General features: G+C 37.0%; 1 protein-coding gene across 6 annotated transcripts in view; it reads left to right on the forward strand.

Annotated features, from left to right (window-relative positions):
• The window catches only part of khdrbs2 (KH domain containing, RNA binding, signal transduction associated 2), a 53,945-nt gene that overhangs the window by 20,026 nt on the left and 21,138 nt on the right, over nt 1-12,781 (forward strand). For all 6 annotated transcript variants that reach the window (XM_043254909.1, XM_043254910.1, XM_043254907.1 and 3 more), the window contains exons 3-5: nt 2,803-2,919; nt 7,444-7,590; nt 12,387-12,514. In XM_043254909.1, the coding sequence (XP_043110844.1) occupies nt 2,803-2,919; nt 7,444-7,590; nt 12,387-12,514 (392 nt within the window). The remainder of the gene's footprint in view (nt 1-2,802; nt 2,920-7,443; nt 7,591-12,386; nt 12,515-12,781) is intronic.

Raw genomic sequence — 12,781 nt, forward strand, 5'->3', positions numbered from 1 at the left:
TGTCTGGTGATCGTGCCAATATGAAACTGATCAAGAGCTTAGTGGTCTGAGTGGCTTGAATGACTTCTGAAAAGAGTTTGACAGAGAAATCAATGTAATGCACATGAGAGAGCGCTGAGCGCAGGTGAAGGTCCCTGTCAAAGGGACTCATGTGTGAAAAGTCATTTGTTCAGCCAGCCACACACACACACACACACACACACACACACACACACACACACTGAAGTCACTGCGGGCTCCAAAAATAAGTGATTCTGCATGACAGCACACTGAATAGCCATCCGAGCTTTTTAGTTATCAATAAACACTACGGCGAATGCTTTTTTGGCAATATTTTCAGAAATACACACTGATCCAGGCTCCAGAAGTGTGAGTTAGTGATCTACTCTCCATCACAACAACACACTATGCGCGCTTTCTTAGAAGTCCCATTTGCTCATAATAAGCCGATGCGGTTTGACACTTATGCCTCCGGTTGTCAGGTTTATCATCCTCAGCCTGTCAGTGCTGCATAATGCCCATCATTCTGCGGCCTGCCTCTGCTGGGGACTGTGAGGGACAGCTTGCATAGCTTCAAACCTCCTCCAGCACTGAACTGTGCCCCCTAATAAAGCCTAAATTGCCCACCGTGGAGCAGGAGAGTGGCTCCAGACATTCATTAGCTTAATGAAAACAGGCCACTCCACTGCAGCCGCCCAGTGAGCATCTTCACACTGTAGCTGAGGCAACCATCTGCTCCGAGGCACCCAGCCAGCTGCAGAGTATTCCTGTCATACACACCCCATCAGAGGGGATGCAAGCGGCACACCTCCAGCTCACCCGCTCCGAGAGAGCTGGTCATGGCACTTTGGCGCAGTGCTGCAGTGTTGCTAAATATACTGCCCTACCCACACCTCACCCTTTCACTTGAAACTGTTTGCATTTGCTTTGTGGCTCCGGCCAAATTCGGTGACGGTTCTTCTGCGTTTCATCAGCTAAAGTTCCCTACAGCTGCATCCACAGCCTGACTGGGAAGAGCATGTGTTGAGGAGTTTCCAGCCATGTGCTAGGCAGGGTATGTCAACATGTGTTAACGCCAACTGTTTCATTCTGACCGCCACATATCAGCTAACCTTTGCAAACATTTGAAGGACGAATTCACTTCCCTGAGTAATGTCTGGCTCACTGGGCTGGAAAATACAAATACTGTAGTAAACAGCCATATCTCTAAAATTATGCAATGTCAGACTGTACAAGTGTGTTCCAGACAGAAGGTTTTATTTGTGTTATATACACACACACACACACACACACACACATATATATATATATATGTGTATATATATATATATATATATATATATATATATATATATATATATATATATATATACATACACACACACACACATATATATCCCTCTCTTTTGAAATCTTCAGAAATGTGTTCACAAAGACTGTATGTATATACATTTATAATGTTATGAGCATATAATATATACTATAAACATTAAGATTGAGCCACTGATGTCACATGGACTATATTCGCAATGTCCTTGCTATCTTTCTGGGCCTTGAACATTTTAGTTGTATTTCTGTCTATGCAGGGTCTAAGCTTTCAGAATTCATCAAAAAATATCTTCATTTGTGTTTCGAAGATGAAGGTCTTATAAGCTTGGAACAACATGAGGGTAAATAATTAATGAGAGGATTTTCATTTTTGGGTGAACGTCAAGACTGTTTTCTGTTTGCACAGTAAAATTAGTTCAAAAATTAGTTTTACAGTTCAAACAGAAGACTTCTTTTAAAATTCATCCCCACTTCAACATCCATGCACACAAAGACATTATTTTAGCTTTTTCTTTTTTTTTTTAATGTGCCAATTTAAAAATCGCAAAAGTGTGTTTAGTCTTATGAACATTCAAAAGGTCACATTATTTTATTGTCCTGTGTAAAAAAACATACAAAATAGTTTCTCAAAAACATATTACATATTCAGAGAGAATTTAGAGAGGAGATTGTGGCAATGCATCAGAGAAAGCGATGAACACTGAATATGAGCAGACAGTGATGGAAAGGGAATCTGATGCACCATTTTATACAAAAGCACTTTTTCTTACGATGGCAGCATTTATTGACTATTTAAGATTTGTTGTTATCATGAGTATTAAACAACCCTCAGCAGCCCAAATCCGATTGCAATGTGTAAAACTCAGAAATCCACTGAAGATACAGTTGATGCACAGATGTGAGTAAACTATCAGAGAGAGCGGGTGAAAAAACTGAAGGCCAAGTGTTCTCAATGACCGCTGATCTGCTGTTTGACTGAAATGTTAGTTGCTGCCCCAGGGCAGTTGCTGGATAGCTCATCATCTGGCTAGTATTACTTGAATCCCCATTGGAAATGAACTCATTATGTTATGCCTCATTCAAGCATGGACTTCTGGATCGCTTTGAAGATCCCTTTTGGCATTTGGTACATGTTATAATATCTCTGAAAGCAGCGGAGCCCGGCCACTGACCCCAAACATCGATTAGACACATGAGTGGCTGCAGTGCCCTGCAGAAACAGGTGTAGACTTTCACATCTTTTTTGATCGCTTCTAAAAAAAATGCGAACTTAAAAGTGATCGACGACTGCCACAGATTTAATTTTGAACCCAAAAAGAATTTTTCATTCTCTCACTGTAGTTTTGTGCATGATGAGAAAAACCAACTTACTTTTGAATGTGTTTTATTGGCTGTGAGGTAACTGAGGCAGCTGTCTAGGAAGCAGGCAGTGTGAGAGACCAACCGTATTGCCTTTTCTCTCCTCTATTACAGTTTAATTTTGTTGGGAAACTGCTGGGGCCCAGGGGCAATTCCATGAAAAGATTACAAGAGGAAACGGGAGCAAAGATGTCCATCCTCGGCAAGGGTTCAATGAGGGATAAAGGCAAGGTAGGATGACTGGCAACGACTTCTTTCTTTATCTTCCTGTGTACTGTATACATTTCATATACTCCACAAATGCTTTGAGTATTGTTATTATAACAGACATTGGTTTGTGTGTAACCATATACACCATAACTGTAACAGCATATTTTTGAAAATTAATATCTAAACTGACCGCTCATGACAAACATTTTATTGGACCTGTATTAAACCATATATTGATTTATGCCAATGAGAAAGTAGAATGGTATAATAATTTTAAGGAAATCTGTTTCTGCCAAGAAAGAAAAAAAATAAGGATTTTTTTAAAGTTCATTTAAAGGTCATTATGACATACTAAGTCATAATTACAGGATTAAAAAAATCTTAATTACGACATAAAATACTGTAATAAAAATATCTTTTATTGTATTATTTCAACTTTTTATGTCATAAAATAGTCATATTGATAGTTATAATTTGAAAAACCTTTTATGTTATAATTATGTTGAAATATTGGCTACTAAAAAATGTACAATTTGTAAAATGTAAATTTAAATTTTGTCTTTAATGACATTTTAAGCTAATTTCAACTTTTTAATTATTATAGCTTCTTCTCCGTTTAGTATGCCATGATGTTATGAATTTAATAATATATTTAACTTTTTATACTTTTTTTTCTCATAAGCTTGTGCATGTTATGCAAACTGCATTTATTCCAGAGCAGAGTGCTTTATCCCTTAAATCCTGTAAACCTTTCATTTCTGCGAGTCTAACAAGCATCAGCAATGGCTGACAGAGCAAAGTTTAAGATGACGCTGAGACTGAAGATCATTACCTGCACTATATGCTCCTAGATAGAGGAAGAACAGCTGTTTTTAGCATTCACTGATGTTGCATAAATTCTAAAAAAAAAAAAAAATTATATATACATTGCAAATGATATTACAGACAGATAGCACTGACTCACATACTGTGCAATTTGGCTGAAAGTAAAACTTGGCAACCTAACAGACAAATAAAAAATTGTCAGTGTTTGTAGAATTAACATCTCCAGGTTGTAAAAGAGCCATTGAGACAATTCGCAGTATGGATCTTTCTCAGTAGATCTGATTTAAACAAGTGTTTTCGATTGAGTTGTGGTGAGTGCAATGTTTAGAAATGGCATTTTGTGATTCAGCCAAACAGCTGCCCTAAGAGACATGCTGGTCATTTACCTAGCCAGAGAATCGTTCCAAATGTAATATTTCTCGCTTTGCTGCTCCTGTCATCTCATAATAGGCCATCCTGATTTCCCCAGCTCAATAAAATGTTCATTTTAATGTAATATTATTGAATGTAACTCCATTGAATGAAAAACATTCATATCAAGCAAATATTAGTTTTCTTTCATGTAGTGTATGAAATGGAATGAAGCAATAAGCAGAGCGAGGCTGTGTTCTAAAGCGATTTTACCACTGTTAAGGGCTGTTGTTAGGCACAAGTGAAGCATGGAGACTTGGTACATTAATAGCATTCAGTTGATGTGTGCATATTTACAACAGTCCTGAATGTTGTTTAACCAGTAACACTTTAGAGGTGAAACAATCCCTTTTTTCAACAACACCATGATGAAAATTAAACTTTGTTATCATAAGATTTCCATAGAGTCAACAGAAACTTTGTTTGTGCAATCAGCAATGCATTTACAGTTACCTGAGTAGTATGAATTATTTACACAAAAGCTGTTTGTCCTCATTTGGTCCCTGAAGAGTGTTCTGAACGTGTTAGAGGAATGAAATGTAGTGCACAGTGCAAAACCCAGTGTCTTGTTCACAGTCCACCTGCAGTCTATTTTAACCAGGTGCTACAGGCATATGCGCTGTTTAGCAATGTGCAGTGAATATTTAAGCATTACTTTCAGCGCAAATACATGCTTTCTATATAAACGATGCGAATGTGCCGGATCTGCCTATGGTTTAATCATTGTGGTGTTATTACTGAAATAAATTTGTTGATCTGTGACTCTATGAAAAATGCAATATCAGAAAGCATAAGATTTCAGAATAATTTATGACCCTGTGGTATCCAATGGAAATAATTTTTTATTACATTTATTTTCATGTCGCCTTTAACATGCCACATACTATACTCTGCTTGTGGCCTTGCATCCATTTATAATATCAGCATTGTGCAAATAGCACTGTACAGATCACGTCATGCACACAGCCCCAATTTTACCATTACCTGATTTACATAATTTCTTAAGTGAATTGTGTGCTCAAGCAATGCAAATAGCATGCAAATAAAAGATGTTTTTAAGGCTATAATCCTTTCTTAATGAATTCCCCCTCACACTTTAATTTAAACATATTATGCATATTGTTTTGACTAAAATCTGTCCTCGTTGCAATCATTTCACAGAACCAAATAAGACCAATGTCTCGCTATTGTTTCATTGTCTTACATTGTTACATGCTGAAAAGTTGTCCAAATGAGACAGGAATATGCATTGTCTGATTCCAAACAGCCATGTGGGGAGTTTCTACAAGCAAAAGGTTCCTTTTTTACGTTTTATAAACACTGTTCACCGGAATTTCACACTGTTTTAACAATGCAGATGAACCGTGGTCTGAAATCTATTTAAATTTATGGCAGAACTCAAACAAGAGCCTGTTGGATTGTTTTAAATCCCAAAGGCAATCATTAATGCAAACATATTCCATTATAAAAAGTCACCTTGAGCTCGTACAGGTTTGTTATACATAAGAAATTAAGAGTCTGCCGCGCATCTTTATAGACTTGTCTGTGCAGTATCTGAAAGTCCTGCTGAGGTCTTCATATTACAGACTCTCTACATCCAAGAATCAGCAAAGCAAAGAATATTGCATTTAGAATGATACCCTAGGCAAGTAAATTAACAGCTTGTGTCTGAGGGCACTAAATTGACTGAATCAAAAAATGGCATTTCAGGATATTACATTCACCACAATGGCAAAACGACAATTTGTGTGGCTCAAATCTCAATCTGGGGATACACAGCAGAAATATTTAACTCATATATTAATTTTTATGGAAGGAAAATAAATGCAGCGTTTATTATGACCCATAGTGCGGTTTCCATGAGTTTCAGGAATAGATTTTATTTAGCTTTATATGCTTTTGTTCGAATGTTTCAAATCTGAGCTCTTTAACTCCGTAGGGGTGCTGGATAACTGTCAGGCTTATAAGTGTCAGATTCACTATTTGTACTTTACCGGGAATAAATTTGAGGAACCCTTCATTTTGTCACATTTGAAGAGGATTCTGCTGTGCTTAGACATGCTTACCTGAGTTCCTTTTGAAATGCATCCTGGGAGACAGACCTACCTTTTGAAACAACAGAACATTTTCTTCATGGATTGACATGAAAGGAAAGTTAAAGCTTTCAGGCTTGAAACAGAACAAATGTCATCTGACGAACGATTTTCCAGAGGACTGTAAATGAGGCAGCAGACTTTTCACCGTCTCCTGCTCCCGCTTTTGTCTGTCCATTTTTTTCCAGTCAATCCAGAAACACCCACAGCGACGTATATTCACAGATTCGCAGATTCGTATCTGCTCGCAAAATTATCGCAATCGTATACAGAGCCCCACAAAATCTGATTACGCCTCTCAGAAATGTTGTGAAAGCTTAAGTGTCTCCTGACCTTTCGTCCATGCGAAGCGTGACGGAAAAAGTGCTTGGGTCACTTTGACTTGATAGAAAGACGGCATCGGTAAGTGTTTATTACAGCTGAAGGGGCTATGAGTGATCAGACATCTGTGAATGGCCCCTACATCAAAGCCCTCCTGTCTTTAAGAAGAAGCCACAGCTAAATGGCAATCAACATTAGGCAGAAATGTTGGCTACCATAATTGCAAGCTTTGTGAAGTTTTAAGTTTTTTGAAGAGCCACAGAGCACCTCCAGCAATCAGAGAGAATTGAGAAACGGAATACTTCTGTGAAATATCACCTTCCTCTGCTCTTCCTATGGCAGAATTTAATCAGAAAGGTGACAGTGTCAATTTATTTCTGACAAAAAGCCCTTGGGCAGATTTAAGCATAATGATTTGCGGTATCTACGTACCCATTATCTGTGTTACAAAGTAAGGGTGTTGATAGGTGCCATTGTTCACAATTTTCCTATGCCGTTACGAGAATTATTATTAAATGTGAACTAAAAAAGTCATCTTTGTGACATTTTGTCAAAGTACATTCAAAGAACATCATCACCTCACAAAGAGCTTCTTTCTTAAAGGTATAGTTCACCTAAAAATTATTATTCTGTCACCTTCATGTCGCACCTGTATGACTTTCCTTTCTATGTGGGACAAAAAGATCTGAAAAATGTCCCACGTGAGGGTGAGTAAATGATGACAGAATTTATTTTTGGGCGATCTGTTCCTTCAATGCCTTTCCAGTTCACTCTCAGTTCAAAATGTGCATAATGTGATTTGGGGTTGGGCGTGGGGGTACTGTTTATTCAATTCAGTAATTATATGATTGATTCTTCGCACAGAAATCCTGACTTGATATTTTTTCATCTCTAGGAGGAAGAGCTGAGGAAAAGTGGAGAGGCGAAATACGCCCATTTGAGCAACGATCTTCATGTTTTAATTGAAGTTTTCGCACCACCTGGAGAAGCCTATTCCCGCATGAGCCATGCCCTGGAGGAGATTAAGAAATTCCTTGTTCCAGTAAGTTCATACACTTGGATTCCTTGAGAGGGATGGTGAGCTGGAAGCCAAGATGAGATGAGTGCACCAACCAATACTGAACTCTAGTGCTCTCCTGCATACATGAATTTGCTCATGTTTATTGCATAGAAAAAAAGAGCTTTCAGAGTTACGCATATGATTAAATATATACATTGGAGATCTGCCTTGCAAAATTGGATGTTTAATGTGCTGTAATTGGCTAGAAACCGAGAGAATGCTGCTACTTCCTGATAATGTATTTTGCAAATCCTCATTACTTTCACCCTGGGTTATGATTCAGAATTTTCTTCAGCTTTTTTTAGCTATGTATAGTACAGTCAGTAAGATTTTGTATAAGAATATTACTTTTCAAATGATTTCAAATGAATGTGTTCAATCAGTACAATTTATAAATAAATAAATAAATAAGCAGCACAACTTAATAAATTAAATGTAACATATTAAAACTGGAAAAAAAAAGATATTTTAAATGGCAATAATATTTCACCATATTGCTGTCTGGACACAAATTTTTGATCCAAAAACACATCCTTGGTGACACTTTTAACAACATTTAAAATGTTATCAACCCCAAACCTTTGAACTGTACACACTCTAGCTTACTTGTAATGTTAGAAAAAAAAGGTCCTGGAGCTTTCAAAGGTAATTAAAGTGTCAGCTGAATATCTCTGTATGTAGTCCAGACTGTAAATATTAATGTAGCAGTATGAGTTGTTGGCCTCAGGGAGGAAGCGTTCTAGGAGAGATTCCCTACATTCACCTCTCCTGCCCTGGGCTTTAGGCAGGCTCTTAACCTCTTGAGCCACATCTTTGCATCATCCAGCACTGGTCTGGTCATATCCTCCATATCTGCTGTCAGTCTTGTACCATGTTTTAACTTTATGCCCACTGTGGATTACCAAGCTGATCACTTCAATCTCATCAGCTCTGTTTCTTTAAATATTTTAAAATGTCGTAGACATGCTCCTGACATAATTATGGTGCCTTCTTATTTTAGCCAGATAGCAATGCGTGTATCCATTTGAGGTGGATTCTGCCATAAAAGCAGCTTCACATGCAGGCAGTAGGCGGCAAGGCAGGCTTTGGAGCTAATATCTTGACAATGTCTAAAATTCGTTAATAGTGGTCTACTCATTTATCCTTGTCTGAAAACTTGATTCCTGTCAGGATTAAAGGAGTGTGCTGGCACCTCAAGATGGTGTGCTTTGAAATGTTAAATGTTAATAGTACCTAGATAGCCATGTGAATATATTATAGCATTTGTTTTATTGAGACATGACATTATGGCCCCTTTCTAATTAAAAGCTTTTGCTAGGCCCCTTAATTCCAGTTAAAACAAACCTTAATGCTACAGCAAACATGACATTCTAGTGTATTGTGTGCTTCTTTCTTGCAATAGTTTCGGGAAGCCATTTTCTGTTCCAGGATCACACATTACAATGCCACAGTGCACAAAGAAAAGTCTATTAAGAAATGTTTTACCGAGACTAGTGTGGAACAACTTGACTGACCTGCACCAAGCTCAGCTCCTATTGAACACGTTCGAGATGAATTGGAACACAGAGAGCCAGACCCCTGTCCTTACGCCCCTTGTGTCAGAGAACATCCCAGTGTCCGTGTTTTAACGGACTGCAAAACTTTCCCAGAAGAGTAAAAGCTGTTAGCAAATTGAGGGAGACTCGGCTTCCCAATAATTCTCAACAAACACGTACAATTTTTTGTGTGTGTTTTTGAAAGAAATCTTTCATATTTGCCATGGCTGCATTTATTTTATTAAAGATTTTATTAAAGAATTCGTAATATATTTGAATATATTTTAAGATATCATTTTTTAATATATAAGTTGGCAAAGCTGAATTTTCAGCATGGTCCTGTCTTCAGTGTCACATGACTTTTCAGAAATCATTTCAATAAGCTTATTTGCTGTTCAAGAAAAAAAAAAAACATATCACTGTTTAAAACTAAAGTTGTCCTGCTTAATATTTTTGTGGAAAAAATATTTAATATTTTTGTGGAAGCAGTCATACTGTTTTTCAGGATTCTTTGATGTAACATTTAAATAGAAATAGAAATTGTAACATTATAAAATGTCATTACTATCATATTTAGTCAGTTGAATGCATCTTTCCTGAATAAAAGTAGTGTCTTTTTAAGACAATAGAGCATAGAGACAATGATTTATGTATGTATCATTGTCAAAAAAAAGCTGCATACAGATTATCTCTAGCTCTGGATTAAATTGCACTATGGATTGTGAATTTGCATTGACTGAATTTTGTAATTCCAGATTAGCTTGGTTAACATACAATGAATATGTCTTAAAAACAAACAAACAAACAAACAAAACGCCTTTGCAACCTGGGCTGCTGATAGACCTAAACCTTTGTTGATAAAGCCTTCAGAAAGCCCATTATGTGAATACGATTACACAACCTCATACACTGCCAAAGGAAATGAGTGATTCATGCAAAACGCAGCATCTTTAGTAGGAGTGAGTGGGCTCTCCTCAGCGGCAGAACTGTACATCTATTGACTGTAGTCTCATTAAGAAGGAAACTGGCTAGATTTTGCATGAAGAAGTCAAATATGTACCATTAATACAGAGAGGATGTACAGACTCATACTAAGATTCAAATGTTTTTATTTTATTTAGTTATTTTTCAGCCTGACTGGCTAGCTGGACACAATTTGGCCTGGTGTTTCTAAGACTCCCTGTTTATATGCTGAACCAATGCATTACCACTGTTATTAAATCTGATTCAGAACATAATTAGCTTTACCTCGAGACACTCTGCATAATGAGCCCATCAGAATGCTCATTACATCTGATAAGTATAAAATACATTTCTGTCTGTCCATGTGTAGCCCTCATTTCTCAGGGCTTGGAACGCAGTCCGATTTTTTTAGGCTATGAGATGGGCTGCCCCGGCAACAGGGAAAACCTAGCTAGCACTGATCCAAGCAACACATCTCCCGCCTTTCAACATCTGATCAAAACAAGAAATGATCAAAATTCCTACTTCTACACTGTAAAAAATGTGTAAAATTCATGGTGAAAAACTGGCAGCTGTGGTTATATATAATGATATAATGTTAATATACCTTGAAAGTCACGTGATGAACCAAAGCCCATCACAAGCAGCTTTTAAGTATGATCATATATAAAAGCTGCTTAGTGTCATTCACACATGCCCTAAACTCATTAAACAGAAATATGGAATAGACATTAATTTAACAACATTACATGTAACACAACCCTAATAAAAATAACTGATAAAAAAGCTTAAGAAGAAACAGTGATTTTTAGAAAAGAAACGTCAAATTAAAACTAAATTTAAAGAATTCTGGGACGTTTTTCCGTGTTTTTTTTTTCTGTTAAAATCACTGTCATTTTTTACAGTCTAGGTTTTAGATTTCCTTGGTGATTGTCTCTGCAGTTGCTAAGAATATCTTCAGAGGACTGTGAAATAATCAACCCTCATTTGTCCTTTTTCCAAAGGTTTCACCAGTTAGCACTGTAGTGGATGTTTTGTTTTAGTAAATGCACTATGGTTTGGAGGATTTTTTTAATACTTTTAAATAAGTCATACTTTTATTCATCAAGGATTAATTAACTCGATCAAAAAATGACAGCAAAGATATTGAAGATTTCTATTTCAAATAAACGCTATAGTCTTCAGCTTTCTATTCATCATAAATCATTCTATTCATTCATGGTTAAATATGTTAATAATAATAATAATAATAATAATAATAAGCAAGACATTTCTGAAGGTTCATTGTTACACGTCACACTACATTTCGAAATATATTTAATATATTAAAATATCATTTAAAATTGTAATAGCATTTCACAATATAACAGCATTCTTTAATAAAATAAATGCACAGTTGACAAGCATAAGAGACTTATGACTTATATATTTATATAATAGCTTAATGAGTTAAACACTGTATTTGTTGTTTTTTTTTTTTTTTTTTTACATTTTATTTAGCAGTGGATCCCAGGCCCATTTGGTGGACACAAAAGCAGCTCTAAAATTCAGCAATGCAATCTTTATTGATTGCTGAGCATATCTCTGTGGAAAGGCCACTCTCTTCTAGCTGCCACGTCTGATATTTGCCTGTACCCAGCTGTTGTGCCAAACAGGAAGGGAAATAAGTGGCTGGTGGAAATGAGGCTCCGTTTATCTGCCTGTGGCAGTGACATGATAATAAAATAAGCGCTATCCACTCTGTAATCGTCCTTGTGATTCAGGGCCCTGTCATGTTCAATCAAATGAGAGAGGGACTTTATAAATGCAGAAAGTGGAATTATTCTTTCACAACAATGCGCTGATAGCTGATGTCAAACAAAGTTAATAAGCCAGCGCTCTATTTTTCTCCTGCCTCTATCATTTCTCTTACTTTAAATGAAAGATGTGTTCCCTCATTCTGCACCGTCTCTCTGGTGCCTTTTTGTCAGTATGTATGTAAAAATGTTTCTTGTCCTCCACATTTGAAAAACAAGCTAAAACAGATTTCTTTTTTCATCCTTGTTTTTTGTTTGAAGTCAGCAAAACTTTCTGGCAGTATCTTTAACTTTCCCTGCCAACGTTCTGGTGGTCTGGCAATGCATTTAAAACTCAGTTGCTTTGACGCTGGCTTCTGCAAGATGTACATCCAACTGGATAATTCGTTTTTTTGTAGAAGCATGTCAGGCGAGATGCACAGCACATTCGCCTTTGTATAGAAATGTATTTTTATGTCAGGTTTGCTATTTTTTCTTTACACAGGATTACAATGATGAGATCAGGCAAGAGCAACTTCGTGAGCTCTCCTACTTAAATGGCTCAGATGACCCGAGTCGAGGAAGAACCGCACGAGGACGAGGCTTACGTCTGACCTCCACAGCCTCCACCCGGTACAGTAGCTTCACCTCAACTACACCCCTCTGAACAATCACAGAAACCTTAAAGGAACAGCTCAACCAAGTGTGCAATTTCTTATGTAACTTCATGTCAATCCAAACCTGTATGACTTTTTTATTCCGTGGAACACAAAGCGAGAGGTTTTGAATATTTCTTGTATATTCTCCCTTTGTGTTAGCTTCTCGGATTTTGAAATGAGCAGGTTTGTTGAAAAAAAAAAAGGGGAAAAAAAGTAGTCTGAAGGGGACAATGTCAGGAGC

This window comes from Puntigrus tetrazona, chromosome 13 (genome assembly GCF_018831695.1).
Source record: "Puntigrus tetrazona isolate hp1 chromosome 13, ASM1883169v1, whole genome shotgun sequence".
Taxonomy (NCBI): domain Eukaryota; kingdom Metazoa; phylum Chordata; class Actinopteri; order Cypriniformes; family Cyprinidae; genus Puntigrus; species Puntigrus tetrazona.